This window comes from Orcinus orca, chromosome 13 (genome assembly GCF_937001465.1).
Source record: "Orcinus orca chromosome 13, mOrcOrc1.1, whole genome shotgun sequence".
In the NCBI taxonomy this organism is placed as follows: domain Eukaryota; kingdom Metazoa; phylum Chordata; class Mammalia; order Artiodactyla; family Delphinidae; genus Orcinus; species Orcinus orca.
In genome coordinates, this window is record NC_064571.1 from 15,290,226 (window position 1) to 15,306,610 (window position 16,385).

General features: G+C 40.1%; 1 protein-coding gene across 1 annotated transcript in view; it reads right to left on the reverse strand.

The window, feature by feature from the left end:
- The window catches only part of DNAH6 (dynein axonemal heavy chain 6), a 292,253-nt gene extending 286,149 nt beyond the window's left edge, over window positions 1-6,104 (reverse strand). The window contains exons 1-2 of the mRNA XM_004271618.3: window positions 5,720-6,104; window positions 4,255-4,487 (exon numbers count right to left, since the gene is read on the reverse strand). Coding sequence (XP_004271666.2) covers window positions 4,255-4,479 — 225 coding nt within the window. The 5' untranslated portion in view covers window positions 4,480-4,487; window positions 5,720-6,104. The remainder of the gene's footprint in view (window positions 1-4,254; window positions 4,488-5,719) is intronic.
- Between the last annotated feature and the right edge of the window lie 10,281 nt (window positions 6,105-16,385).

Here is a 16,385-nt window from a genome sequence, read left to right on the forward strand (position 1 = left end):
CTTTGACCCAATTTTCCTTGACCAAGTTTGTGAATTTTCCAATTTTCTTCTTGTAATTGATTTCTAGTTTCATACTACTGTGGTCAGAAAAGACACTTGATATGATTTCAGTCTTCTTAAATTTATTAAGACTTGTGCTGTTGCCTAACATATAATCCATCCTGGAGAATGTTCCACGTGCACTTGAGAAGAAAGTGTATTCTGTTGCTTTTGCATGGAATTTCTATATACGTCTCTTAAGTCCACTAGTTCAAACTTGTCATTTAAGGGCAATGTTCCCTTATTGATTTTTTAGTCGGGATGATTTTTCCATTGATGAAAGAAGGGTGTTAAAGTCCCCTACTAATATTGTATTGCTGTCTCTTGGTCCCTTTAGATCTGTATTTGCTTTATATATTTAGGTGCCCCTATATTGGGTGCATATTTACATACATTATATCCTCTTGTTGGATAGACCCCTATATCATTATATAATGATCTTGTCTCTTATTACAGTCTTTGTCTTAAAGTCTATTTGTCTGATATAAGTATAGCTACCCCAGCTTTCGTTTGGTTTTATTTGCATGGAATACCTTTTTCATCCCTTCACTTTCAATCTGTTTGTACCCTTACATCTCTAGTGAGTCTCTTGTAGGCAGCATGTAGATGCCTATAAGAGATTTAAAATAGCAGGGTCTATTTAAAAAAATCTAATCAGCTAGTCTGTGTCTTTTGATTGGAGAATTTAGTCTATTTACATTTAAAGTAATTATTGATATGTATGTACTTATTGCCATTTTGTAAATTATGTTCTGGCTATTTTATGATTCTTTTGCTCCTTTTTTCTTCTCTTGCTCTCTTCCTTTTAGATTTGATAATATTCTTCAGTAGTTCAGTAGCTTAGATTCTTTTCTCTTTATCTTCTGTGTATCTACTATAGGTTTTTGCTTTATAGTTACCATGAGACTCACTTAAAAAAACTTATATTTGTAATGATTTAAGTTGATAATAACTTAAACTTGAATGCATTCTAAAGCTCTCCATTTTATCCCCCCTACATATTTTATGTTTTTGATGTTATAATTTACATCTTTTTATCTTGTGTATTCATAAAAAATTATGTAAAAATATGTATTTTTGTGTGTGTATTTATCCATTTATATAAAATTAAGCATGGAGAAAAGCAAGAAAGGATGTACATCAGATTGTTGTTAATGACAGATACTATAGAAATGGGGGTCAGAGATTGGAGAAGTGAAGGTAAGGAAAAATGTAAAAGAAGAAGAGTGGGAGAGGGAAAGAAAGAGGGAAGAGAAGAAGAGAGAGAGGAGAAGGAAGGTGGGGAGGTGGGCATAGGAGGAGGAGAAAAGAACAAAGAAGGGGAGGGGAGGAGAGGGGAAGGATGGCAATGATAAAAAGAACAAACATAGTATTACTAACTCTGTCAGAACAAATCAAACTACATGTACCTATACACATGAAATTAGTCTCTTGAATACTAAGCTACTCTCTCCATGTGGTAGAAATTTATGTCATTTTCACTTTATTCCTTAGTATTTTTAATATTGCAGAACTACTATATTCATGTATTTGTTATATTGTTCCAGTCACCTACTACATAATAAAATGCTCCAAACTTTGTAACTTAAAACAGAACAACAACATTTATTTTGCTTAAAAATCTACCATGTAGGTAGAGCTCAGTGAGGACAGCTTGCCTCTGCTCCACTTGACATCAGCTGAGGCAGCTCAAGGGCTGGGGACTGTAATCTCTGAAGGCTTGTCCATTCACAGTCTGGCAGGTGATAAAGGCTATAGTCTGGGACTCATTCAGATGACATCTCCTCAGGGAGACCTTTGTAGTCACCCAATCTAAAGTAGCCTGCTGTTTGTCTTGACCACATTCCCTATATTATTTTCTTAACAGCACCTATCATTAGATGACGTTCTTCAGTTTAATTATTTAGGATTACTAGAATGTCAACAGGGATCTGTTCCCCCTTGTTCACTGTTGTATCCCCAGAGCATGACTCAGAGCCTGGCATGTAGTAGGCGTTGAATTCAATATACATAAATTTATCACACTGATGTCAAACGGAACTACTTTAATCATCAAGGGTTAATTATACACTTTTGCCACATGAAGGTAAACCCGTCAGAAAGAAACAAGTGTAAAAGGTTTAATACTAATTCCATGGGAAAAAAATAGTAGAGAGGCCCCCAAACTCCCCACAATGCATAGTGCAGGCACACTGCTCTCTGGAGAAGAGAGCAACTGCAGGTAGTGCCATACCCACCTTGCAAATGGAAGTTCAGTGTCAACAACATCTGTTACTTTGCATTTTCTGTTAATCAGAATTGCAATTGGCTGTGTAGTTTTCTTTGCATTTAAGATGTTAATTTGTTTATCAAAAATTTTGAATTAATCCCTAGGTAAACCGTTTTTCACATAAAGTAACATTAAAATAAAAATAACAAATGAGCACTATGGACCTTCAAGAATGTTTTCCTCCAGCATGAATCAGTACCTAAATTTGAGAAGCAATGGAATAAGGGTTAACGTCCATAATATATATGTATATATATGTTTTTATTATTTATTTTTTTAAATTAAAATATAGTTGATTTACAATATCATGTTAATTTCAGGTATACAGCACAGTGATTCAGTTACACATATATACATTATATATATATGTTTTTAAAAACCTCAGAAACTGATAGGAAAAAAGCAAACAATCTAATTTTAAAGTAGACAGTGATTATGAACAGAATCCACGAAATAAGTTACATACATGCCAATGAATGAATGAAAATACAATTAACTTCATTAATAAGACGTGATGCCATTTTAACTTATCAGTCTAGCAAAAATAAGAGAACTGATAGCGTCAGTTTTGGCAAAGATGTAGGTAAGCAGGACCTCTTATACATCGTAGGTGCAAAGGTAAACCTTTCAGCACAATTGGGCAATAGTTTTCAAAATTAAAATGTACATATTCTATGACCTACAAAATGCCACTTCTGAAAATCCATTTTTATCTGTACAAAGGCAGTCATTCAATGCAGCATTATCTGCAATAGCAAAATAATAACAACAACAAAATGAAAAGGAAATAACCAGAACTCCTTTTAGGAGAACAATTAATGGGTACTCTATCATGGCACATCCATGCAACAAAACACAGTGCAGCTGTTAGAAAAGATACCTCTGGGGCTTCCCTGGTGGCGCAGTGGTTGAGAATCTGCCTGCCAATGCAGGGGACACGGGTTCAAGCCCTGGTCTGGGAGGATCCCAAATGCCGCGGAGCAACTGGGCCCGTGAGCCACAACTACTGAGCCTGCGCGTCTGGAGCCTGCGCTCCGCAACAAGAGAGGCCGTGACAGTGAGAGGCCCGCGCACCGCGATGAAGAGTGGCCCCCACTTGCCACAACTAGAGAAAGCCCTCGCACAGAAATGAAGACCCAACACAGCAAAAATAAATAAATTAATTAATAAACTTATATCCCCAACATCTTCTATTAAAAAAAAAAAAAGAAGATACCTCTGTATGCACAAATTGGAAAGACTTCCATATGTTTTAGTGAAATCAGTACTTTGAAGATCAGTATGTACTGTATAATCTTTCTTTAAAGCTATATGTTTATACAGCAACACATACATATATATATATATATATATATATATATATATACACATATATATTTGAATAAACATATAAAACAGCCTGAAAGGCAACCACTAACAACAGGAGTTAACATCTGAAGGTCCGAGTGAGGACTTTCACTTTTCACTTTTTTATGCACTTTCACTGCTCTTTTACATGGATATATAATTATCCAAGGGCATAAATGGATTCTTAAAACTATTTTCAGACATGTACAAAATTTTTCAGGACACTAGGCATTTACTTTAAAAATAATAAAATTATGTAATTATATATATTACTCTTACTGAAATTCCTAGTATCAAACGGTACCCCAGTACCTAAAAGAGCCTTACAGCCTACATAGTTAAGTATCCGTATTGTACATAATGCTAGAGAGAATTTATCTGCTAGAAAACTTTGTTCACCACTGCATCCCACCACCTCAAACAGTATTTAGAGCTCAATAATTTTGAATAAATAAGTGTGTTTACAATTTCATAAACGAGTTTTAACTTTCAGGTTTTCTTTCCTTCTTTGTTAATTAAGAGTCTAGAAATTACTTCCATCCCCCAAAGCAACATCCTCTGTAGCCAAAAGTGGCTAAAATGCTGGTTTTCAAACTTACCAGAGGCTCTAGTTTTATAGGCTGCTGTCGTTTTCTTGTCTTCTCCTGAGCTTTTGTAGTGTGCTTAAATGTCAGGAATTGTGTATCACCTTCATTTTCTGTGGGTGTTACAAAACTCAGTCTTCCCTTTGCTTTTATACTGTTCAGTCTTGTAATCGCAGGGTTTTCCATCAGCTCTCCAATACTTTCCAGGTCCAACTCATTGTCTGAGGCACGAAAAGCCATCTTCACTCCTGGAGAGGGTTTAGGGTCAAGAAAAGAAAAATGAAAAGTAGAGCAAAAGGATTGGGGAAGTAGGGCTAAGTGGAGGGGTTTTAAGAACCACGGAGAGCTGAATTTGCTTATCCCCAAAGAAAACCTATCAAAGTTACCCCATTCTTCCCAAACTGAGGACCTAAACCAGAGGAATGAAAATTCCGAACTATGTCTGGCCTTCTAGAAGCCCCGTAGCTGGGGTGGGACCCAGGAATTTGCATTTCTAATAACTTCCTGGGTGATGCTGTTGCTGCCTCTGATTTGGGGACCACAATGGTCCAGATTTGGAAGGATGAAGAGAAATGCCATTATACTGAGATCGTTTCTCACACTTGAGTATGCAAAATATCTCCGGGGGTGGGTGTAGTGTTCAAAATGCAGGTAATTCTAATGCAGGTAATCTGAGATATATAGCCTAGATACTTACAGAGAAACCAAATAAAGGGAAAAAAGAGTTGAAGGCTAAAGCATAAAACAGTGCTTCTGGAGATTTTATGTGGATGAGAATCACTTGAAGAGCTTGTGAAAAGGCAGATTCTGATTCATAAGCAAGGTCCCAGAACACTAGAACTACGAGCCTTTTGTAGCGGTCTTGTACCCTCACCACCACTCACACTCCGGTCCCACCAGATGGGTGGAAATACTTTCCTTAAAAACAGTATTACAACACACGAGGTCTTGAACCAGGTGTCAGCAGGCCCAGGTTTTAGTCTAGATCAGCACTGGCCAACCAAAATATAATGCAAATCTCCTATGCAATTTAAAATTTTCAAGTAACCACATTCAAAAACAAAAAAAGAAATTAATTTAATAATGTTCTTTATTTAACATGTACAAAATATTATCATTTCAACATGTAATCGATATAAAACTTATTAATATGATAGTTTCTTTTTTGTTACTACGTCTTCAAAGTATTTCACCTTTAGGGCACATCTCAATTCAGACTAGCCCCCTGTGGCTAGTGGTTACCATACTGACTAGCAGAGGTCCAGACCTGACCACTCCGTGTGTGACCTTGGACAAGTCTCTTGGTAGCTCTGTTCCTCGGTTTCCAGCCCTCTAAATTGCTAGGTAGGTAGTAGGTATCCCTAAAATGCCTTTCCATTGGCCTTCTCTGCCTCTCTGCGCCTTTCCTTATGTGCTCCAAAAGCATGATAAGTTTCCCGCCTCGGAGTTCAGCCCCACAGCTCGATTCCTCAGGACTCACCAAGTCAGACTAGACCAGCAGCCGCCTCAGACGGTCTCCTGAGACAGAGAAAAAGCAGGTCTAGTAGCAGAAAGTTGTCTCTAAGCCGAGAATGTTTCCCGTTGCCTAGCAGCCACCAGGCCTCCACTGAGGCTCACTGCGCCTGTGCGCGACCTGTCGCCACGGCAACCCCTCAGCCAACTGCAGCTCTGGGTCCAGGACTGTGCCGGGCAGTCGAGCCAATGACTGTCTCTGGAAATTTCCTTACGTCACTGATTGATGGAGAGCTCGCACTAGCCCTGACGGCTTCTCCGTGCTGGGAAGTGTTCCCGGGCTGGGCTGGAAGGCGAGACAGCCAAAGGAGTTGGTTACTTATGTTTGTTCCTTCGCTTATCAACCGCCCACGCTCACTGCACCTCCCTCCTCCTCCAGGAATCTTTTCTGTTGCCCCTCGAGAGGCTTGAGGCTGCCTTGGCATTCGCTTTAATCTAACTTGCTGTGGTTAGAAGAATCAAGTGCCTGCGTAGACAGTTCACGTCCCGCTCTCCGAGGGAGCGACCGTCCTGCGTCTCTGCCCCACCCTCCGACCTCTTCCCGGGAGTGTCCTAAGGCGCTAGGAATGCGGGCTCTTCTTCCCCTCAAACCTCACCGTGTCCTTTTCTGCTGATGTTCTTTTCCGCCTGGAAGGTGACTTAGTGTCAGGCAAAGCACGAGCCCATATTAATTGGTCCCTGCACCGTATTTACCAAAGCAGACCCTGGATCTTGTTTGGCATTTAGACCCACCGGATTAACTCTCCAAAGACTGCTGCTAATGCTGTATGGAAGCGACCCCACCGATGCCCCGTGCAGGTTGCTTACTGAAGTTACCTTACCCCGGTTAGTGATCAGGGGAAGCAGCCTTTCACCTGCCTCGGGGAAATGTTACACCACATGGCAGAGGCTTGGTTTTCAACCGCCCCTCCAAAATGACATAATCACCAGTGAAACTTATTATTATATTTTGTCCTTTTTGGTACCCCCCCCTAAAAAAAAACACCTTGATATTTGTTTCTTGCCTTGAAAGCAAAGTCCTGTATGAGGTGCTTTACATATCATACTCACAACCTGCATTTTCTCAGTCTTAAGATACTCATGTATTTTCCATGCAGGCATGACACCACCTACAAAGGAGAGACTCATATAATAATAGAGCTGGAATGGAGAAAACAGATCACTCAATCCAACTACTCCCCCATTTCATTTTTTTTTTAAAAGACTGATTGATTTTGGCTGTGACGGGTCTTAGTTGCAGCATGTGGGACCTTCGTTGTGGCATGCGGGACCCTTAGTTGCAGCATGTGGATTTCTTAGTTGTGGCATGCATGCGGGATCTAGTTCCTCGACCAGGGATCTAATCCCGGCCCCCTGCGTTGGGAGCGTGGAGTCTGACCCACTGGATCACCAGGGAAGTCACCCTCATTTTGGTAATAAGAGAACTGAGACCCAGAGAGAAAGTAAATAATTTACTCCAGGTCAGGCACCTAGTCCTGGCAGAGGTAAAACTGGAATACAGATCTCCTAATCCTTAATTAATCAGGAACCGCAAACAGCAATGGAGTAACTTCAGTTTAGAAACAATTCAGATAAACTTCAAATGTAGACATAATAAATACTAATTCCCCAGAGATGCAAGGTACACACAGGTAATCAATCAGAGCCAATAAAATATAAACTAGTAATGAAAAAAAATTCAAAACCAACCCAGTATACATAAAAGCATATTATAATAATATGCAGTGTTAGACACACACCCCAAAATAGACTTCATTTTGGATGTGCAATGAATATTTTAATCTGTTGCTTTCAAAGTTTATGTGGGGGAGACATAATTTATTGCTCCTCAGTTCAAGAATTTCTTTGTTAGTCGATGAAGGTGATTGTATTCTAACGTTACCTTATGCAGCTAAGAGCATTCATTCCAAGAGCCAAGAAGGGTGCAGGATAGAAGACACGGACACATAGAGTTTTATGAAGGTATCGCTGTATTGAACACTACTCACCAAATCTCTCCAAACTTATTTTTTTAATGTGGCAAGATGTCATATTCATTATCAAACAAGAGCTTTGTTTATTGCCTATTGATTGTTTCAGAGCTCTTGTAAATAGCAATAACTGTTACTATTTATTGGGTGCTCCTTATGTACCAGGTACTGTGCTATATGTTTTGCATTTATTATCTCAAATACTTCCAACAAACCTAAAATTCCCATTTCATAGCTAAAGAACTAGGCTACGAAAGGTTTACGAGAATTAGATTAAGAAAACAGTAATACTAAGTAAAAATGGTTAAAACTTAGTGAACATGAAGTTAAGATTTATATGCCATATCCTTTGTGAAGTTTTCTTCACCATTATACTATTCATTGCAACAGCTTCATATTATTTTAGAGGTATTATTGTACCTACTCCACCACTAAGGAAATTGAGGCTTAAAGAGGTTATGTAATTTACCCAAGATCAGTCCAGAAGTGGCAAATGGCAGAGCTAAGATACAAATTGAGATCCATCAACTTTATTTTTTTAAATTAATTAATTAATTAATTAATTTTTGGCTGTGTTGCTGCGCATGGGCTTTCTTTAGTTGCGGAGAGCCGGGCTACTCTTCATTGCGGTGCGCGGGCTTCTCATTGTAGTGGCTTCTCTAGTTGCGGAGCATGGGCACTAGGGTGTGTGGAGGCTCAGTAGTTGTGGCACATGGGCTTAGCTACTCCGTGGCATGTGGGATCTTCCTGGACCAGGGCTAGAACCTGTGTCTCCTGCATTGGAAGGCAGATTCTTAACCACTGCGCCACCAGGGAAGCCCTGAGATCCATCAACCTTAATAGTTAAAATTCCATAATATTAATCATGGAATTCTGCTACTGGATGTACAGTGGACTATATTCTGAAAAATTCCTGAAGCGAAACACCTATATGTTTGGATAAACTCCAAGGCACATTATTTTAACTGTATTGCTGAACTCACAGGAATTAAGAGAATCGTAACAATATAGCACTGTTGATGGGAATGTAAATTGGTGCAGCCGCCATGAAAAATAGTATAGACATTCCTCAAAAAATTGAGAATAAAAATACCATATGATCCAGCTCTTCCACTTCTGGTTATTTATCCAAAGAATACAAAAACACTTATTAGAAAAAAAATATATGCACCCTTATGTTCATCACAGCATTGTTTACAATAGCCCAAATATGGAAACAACCTAAGTGCCCATCAATAGATGAATGGATAAAGAAGATGTGGTATTTATGCACAATGGAATATTACTCAGCCATATAAAATATAAAATCTTTGAGACAACATGGATGGATCTTGAGGGTACTATGCTAAATGAAATGACAGAAAAAGACAAATACCATATTATTTCACTCATATATGGAATATAAAATAGTAATAATAAATGAACAAACCTAACCAAACAAAACCAAAAAGATAGATACAGAGAACAGAGAAGTGATTTTCAGAGGGGACTGGAGATGGTGGGGAGGAGGAAATGGGGGTTAACTCTATGGTGATGGGTGGAAACTAAACTTTTGGTGGTGAGCATGCTGTAGTGTATATAGAAGTTGAAATATAATGTTATACACATGATCTTTATATGTCATAAACCAATGTTATTGCAATAAATTTAAAAAATGTATACATAAAGTGGGTGTAGCTAATTGTATTTAAGTTATACTTTAGTAAAGTTTATCCAGGAAATAATAAAATTGTCTTTATGCACAAACATTTTTTTTAAAGTGACAATCGTACTCCTAGAATTATACTTCAAAATCATGTGAGGCTTTTCTAAACATACAGATTTCTAGGCTCATGTCAGACCTGGTAAATAAGAATCTTTGGAATTGGCACTTAGGCAAATATCTGCTTAAAAATTTCTATAGATGAATCAAATGAACATCTCTGGTTAAGGACCACATCTGCAGGTGAAAATATATGAAGATTAAAAGATGTTAGATTAAGTAGGTCATAAAACAGTTTGCATAACAAAGCACAAGTGTATGTAAACTCAGCAAACTCTATGGAAGAAAAACATAAGCGTTTATGAGATTCATGGGTATTTTATGTTATATCCTTTGCTTTTCTGTATATTTAAAAATAAAAGCCATATACCACTTTTGTATTGAGAAAAGTGAGTTATTTTTAAATTAGCACAAGAAAATATATAAGAGCATAAAATAGAGAGGCCATGAACTTGGTGGAGGCCAGGGTGAAGGGATCAGGAACACTGGTGGAGGATTTAGCCTTCAGTGTAAAGAAGAGCCATCCTGTTCCGTGTGGAGGGAAGGAAGGTCGAAGTGGATTAGGTAAATGGGTAAACTTGGGCCAGATTTCTTCTTTCTTCTCTGTGAAGCAGTAGGTAAGGTCAGCTGCTCCTAAGGATGGAGGTGCTCAGGCTCCATATAATTTATACTGGGGTGGGGGGGTAACTCATCTTTAGGCTTGACTGTCCACAGTTTAATTTCAGGGTCTGTGAACTGCTTAAAATTGTATTCATGTTTGTGGGTGTACATTTGTCTATAGCTGTTAAATTCTCAAAGGAGCCTGTGACCAATCACCCCTCAGAGTTGGGAATTATACCTGCTCTGCAAGTGTTCTGGCCTTAAGTATAGGTCACATAGCTCAACTTTCTGGGGTGAGGGTGGTGGTGGTGGATGTGGTTGTGGTATCATGTTTTGTTGCTCTATCACCGCCTTGTGGTCAAATGAATGTACAGCCAAAGGAGGTTTTGAGTCACATATTTTGAATCAGGGCAATAGCTTCTCATCTTAGCTTTTGGAGGGGGCGTGGGACATTCTATGGTCTAATGTCCTACACATTATGAGATTTAATGATGATTACAAAGTTTTCCTCAAAAATGTTGAACCGATGTTAATTATTCATGAATGAGATGACCTGCCCAAGCCCAGATAATTTTATTCCAATTAAAGGTCTTTGCAGAAGTGATCTCTGACCCAGTGTTGAATGTTTTGAAAGACCATAGATCAGTGCTCCTTAAACTTAACTTTGTGTTAGGGGTAACTTAGAGAGTTTTGAAAACCCTGACACCCAGACCACACACCATGCTAATTAAACTAAGAGTGAGAGACCCAGACATCAGGGTTTTTTCTAGCGTCCCCTTCCCCAGGTGATTCCAATGTCCAACCAAGTCCAAGGGCCTCAGCCACAGGGTCCTGCTATTCAAGATGTGCTGTATAAGCCAGCAGCATTAGCATTCCCTGGGAGCCTGTTAGACTGCAGAATATCAGATCCTGCCCCAGACCTCCTGAATCAGTCTGCATTTTAATAATTCTCAGGTGGCTCATTGCATATTAAATTTAAGAAGTGCTATTAAAGAGAACAGAATGGGTGTCCAGTAGGTCTGCTGGATACACAAGGCAGGAATGGTGCTCAAAAGGTAGGCTTCTCATGTTTGATCACCGCCAGTTACAGGAAATGTGTGACTTCTATGCCACTGCTGGACAGTTCTAATTGTCAGAAAGTTCTTTTTTTGGTAGATGTCAAAATCTACTTTCTTGCCAGTTCTGCAAATTGCCCCCATGATCTCTTTTTAAATATTTGAAGGCAGAAATGTCTTTCCCTTAATCTTCCTTCTTTGAATCCCTCCCTCCCGACGTTCCAGTTTCTTTAGTCTATGTATGATAGTTTTGCAGAACTCCTACTAATTCTACGCTAAAATGGCTCTCAGAACTGAAGGTGAGATTCTAGATGTGGTGTGATGCAATGAGAATAGTAGGAAAATGACTTTCCTTTATTTAGAAATTCTACTAAAGACTCCTTTTTCTTCCTGAAAATATTAGTCAGGATCTCTGTCAAATGCTACATTGTAAAGAACCTGTATCCAGTAAACAAATCAACACTGATGGTCTCAGAGCCTCAGGTCATTCACATGTGACCGCTGATGGTCCCCTGAGCTCAGAGAGACCATGGGAACTTCCATTCTATAGCTGATTGGGTTTGTGCCTAGTGTCTAAAGTGGGGGAGAGGGGGCAGTCTTGTGGGACTGAACCCTTAAACTGTGGGATCTGACACAATCTCCAGGTAAATCCTTGTCAGAATTGAGTTGAATTGTAGACACTTTGCTGGTGTCTGAGAATTTCGTGTTGGGATGAGAACCACCCTTCCCTCTGCCACAGGTTGGAACTGGGATCAGAATCTTAATAGCATAGAGTAGGAGTTAGTGAATACTATCCTATGGGTCAAATCCAGACTGCTGCCTGTTTTTGTAAATAAAGCTTTATTGGGATACAGCCATGACCATTTCTTTAGATATTTTCTATAGCTGTTTTTGCACTAAATAGAGTTGTGTAGTTTTGACAGAGACTATTCAACCCAGGATATTTACTATCCGGTCTTTAAGGAAAAAGTTTGCTGACTCCTGTGATAGTAAATATATATAATGTGGTAAATATAAAAAGTAGTCACTGACAGAGGGCCCTCAAGATGGCGAGAAGTAAGACGTGGAGATCACCTTGCTCCCCACAAATACATCAAAAATATATCTACATGTGGAACAACTCCTACAGAACACCTACTAAATGCTGGCAGAAGACCTCAGACTTCCCAAAAGGCAAGAAACTCCCCACGTAACTGGGTAGGGTAAAAGGAAAAAGCAGAGACAAAACATAGGGAAGGGACCTGCACCTCTGGGAGGGAGCTGTGAAGGAGGAAAACTTTCCACACACTAGGAAGACCCTTCACTGGCAAAGACGGGGGGAGGGGTGGGGGGAAAACTTTGGAGCCACGGAGGAGAGCACGGCAAGAGGGGTGCAGAGGGCAAAGTGGAGAGATTCCCGCACAGAGGATCGGTGCCAACCAGCACCCACCTGCCTGAGAGGCTTGTCTACTCAACTGTCCGGGAGGGTGGGGGCTGGGAGCTGAGGCTTCGGCTGGCTTCGGATGTCAGATCCCAGGGAGAGGACTGGGGTTGGCTGTGTGAACACAGCCTGAAGGGGGCTAGTGCACCACAGCTAGCCGGAAGCGGGTCCGGAAAAAGTCTGGAACTGCCTAAGAGACAAGAGACAATTGTTTTGGGGTGCGCGAGGAGAGGGGATCCAGAGCACCACCTAAATGAGCTCCAGAGATGGGCACAAGCTGCAGCTCTCAGCACAGACCCCAGAGACGGGCATGAGACGCTAAGGCTGATGCTGCAGCCACCAAGAAGCCTGTGTGCAGGCACAGGTCACTATCCACACCTCCCCACCCGCCTGTGCAGCCTGCCACTGCTAGAGTCCCATGATCCAGGGACAACTTCCCTGGGACAACACACCGTGCACCTCAGGCTGTTGCAACGTCACACCAGCCTCTGCCACCACAGGCTTGCTCCGCATCCCGTACCCGACCCTCCCCTGAGCCTGAGTGAGCCAGAGCCCCCTAATCAGCTGCTACTTTAACCCCATCCTGTCTGAGCAGGAACAGACGCCCTCAGGCGACCTACATGCAGAGGCGGTGCCAAATCCAAAGCTGAACCCCAGGAGCTGTGCGAACAAAGAAGAGAAAGGGAAATCTCTCCCAGCAGCCTCAGGAGCAGCAGATTAAATCTCCACAATCAACCTGATGTACCCTGCATCTTTGGAATACCTGAATAGACAACAAATCATCCCAAAATTGAGGCTGCGGATGGTGGGAGCAACAGTAGACTTGGGGTTTGCTCTATGTGACTGAATAGTTTCTGATTCTTATGTGTATCTTAGTATACTTTTTAGTGCTTGTTATCATTGATGGATTTGTTTATTGGTTTGGTTGCTCTCTTCTTTTATTTTTATTACTTTTTAATTATTTATTTTAATAATTTTTTATTTTAATAACTTTATTTTACTTTATTACTATTTTCTTTCTTTTCTCCCTTTTCTTCTGAGCAGTGTGGCTGACAGGGTCTTTGTGCTCCAGCTTGGTGTAAGGCCTGAGCCTCTGAGGTGGGAGAGCCAAGTTCAGGACACTGGACCGCCAGAGACCTCCTGGACCCATGTAATATGAAGCAGCAAGAGCTCTCCCAGAGATCTCCATGTCAATGCTAAGACCCAGCACCAATAAATGACCAGCAAGCTCCAGTGCTGGACATTCCATGCCAGACAACAAGCAAGATAGGAACACAACCCCACCCACAAGCAGAGAGGCTGCTTAAAATCATTTTAAGTTCACAGACACCAAAAAACACAACACTGGATGCAGTCCTGCCCACCAGAAAGACAAGATACAGCCTCATCCACCAGAACACAGGCACCAGTACCCTCCACCAGGAAGCCTACACAACCCACTGAACCAACCTTACCCAATGGGGGCACACACCAAAAACAATGGGAACTACGAACCTGCAGCCTGTGAAAAGGAGACCCCAAACACAGCAAGTTAGGCAAAATGAGAAGACAGAGAAATACACAGCCAAATAGAAGCAAAGTAAAAACCCACAAGACCAAAAAAATGAAGAGGAAAGAGGCAGTCTACCTGAAAAATAATTCAGAGTAATGATAGTAAAGATGATCCAAAATCTTGGAAATAGAATGGAGAAAATACAAGAAATGTTTAACAAGGACCTAGAAGAACTATAAAGAAAACAAACAGAGATGAACAACACAATAAATGAAATTTAAAATTCTCTAGAAGGGATCAATAGCAGAATAATTAAGGCAGAAGAATGGATAAATGACCTGGAAGATAAAACAGTGGAAATAACTACTGTAGAGCAGAATAAAGAAAAAAGGATGAAAAGAATTGAGGAGAGTCTCAGAGACTTCTGGGACAACATTAAATGCATCAACATTCAAATTATAGGGGTCTCAAAAGAAGAGAAAAAGAAAGGGAATGAGAAAATATTTGAAGAGATTATAGTTGAAAACTTCCCTAATATGGGAAAGAAAATAGTCAATCAAGTCCAGGAAGTGCAGAGAGTCCCATACAGGACAAATCCAAGGAGAAACACGTCAAGACACATATTAATCAAACTATCAAAAATTAAATACAAAGAAAAAATATTAAAAGCAAAAAGCAATAAATAACATAAAAGGGAATGCCCATTAGGTTAACAGATGATCTTTCAGCAGAAAATCTGCAAGCCAGAAGGGAGTGGAAGGACATATTTAAAGTGATGAAAGGGAAAAACCTAAAAAGAAGATTACTCTACGCAGCAAGGATCTCATTCAGATTCGACGGAGAAATTAAAACCTTTACAGACAGATGGAGAGATATACCATGTTCTTGGATTGGAAGAATCAACATTGTGAAAATGACTATACTACCCAAAGCAATCTACAGATTCAGTGCACTCCCTATTAAACTACCAATGGTATTTTTCACAGAACTAGAACAAAAATTTCAAAATTTGTATGGAAAAACACCGAATAGAAAAAGCAATCTTGAGAAAGAAAAATGGAGCTGGAGGAAGCAGGCTCCCTCACTTCAGATTATACTACAGATCTACAGTAATGAAGACAGTATGGTACTGACACAAAAACAGAAATGTAGATCAATGGAACAGGATAGAAAGCCCAGAGATAAACCCACGCACGTATGGTCACCTTATCTTTTTTTTTTATGCGGTATGCAGGCCTCTCACTGCTATGGCATCTCCCATTGTGGAGCACAGGTTCCGGACGCACAGGCTCAGCAGCCATGGCTCACGGGTCTAGCCACTCCACGGCATGTGGGATCTTCCCAGATGGGGGCATGAACCCATGTCCCCTGCATCAGCAAGCAGACTCTCAACCACTGCGCCACCAGGGAAGCCCAGTCACCTTATCTTTGATAAAGGAGGCAAGAATATACAATGGAGAAAAGACAGACTCTTCAGTAAGTGGTGCTGGGAAAACTGGACAGCTACATGTAAAAGGATGAAATTAGAACACTCACTAACACCATACACAAAAATAAACTCAAAATGGATTAAAGACCTAAATGTAAGCCCAGACACTCTAAAACTCTTAGAGGAAAACATAGGCAGAACACTCTATGACGTACATCACAGTAAGATCCTTTTTGACCCACCTCTTAGAGAAATGGAAATAAAAACAAAAATAAACAAATGGGACCTAATGAAACTTAAAAGCTTTTGCACAGTAAAGGAAACCATAAACAAGACAGAAAGACAACCCTCAGAATGGAAGAAAATATTTGCAAATGAAGCAATTGAGACAACATTAATCTCCAAAATATATAAGCAGCTCATGCAGCTCAATATCACAAAAACAAACAACCCAATCCAAAAATGGGCAAAAGACCTAAATAGACATTTCTCCAAAGAAGATATACAGATTGTCAACAAACACATGAAAGGACGCTCAACAAGTCAGAATGGCCATCATCAAAAAATCTACAAACAATAAATGCTAGAGAGGTTGTGGAGAAAAGGGAACACTCTTGCACAGTTGGTGGGAATGTAAATTGATACAGCCATTATGGAGAACAGTACGGAGGCGCCTTAAAAAACTAGAACTACCATATGATGCAGCAATCCTAGTACTGGGCATATACCCTGAGAAAACCATAATTCAAAAAGAGTCATGTACCACAATGTTCATTGCAGATCTATTTAAAATAGCCAGGACGTGGAAGCAACCTAAGTGTCCATTGACAGAATGAATGGATAAAGAAGTTGTGGCACATATATAAAATGGAATATTTCTCAGCCATAAAAAGAAACGAAATTGAG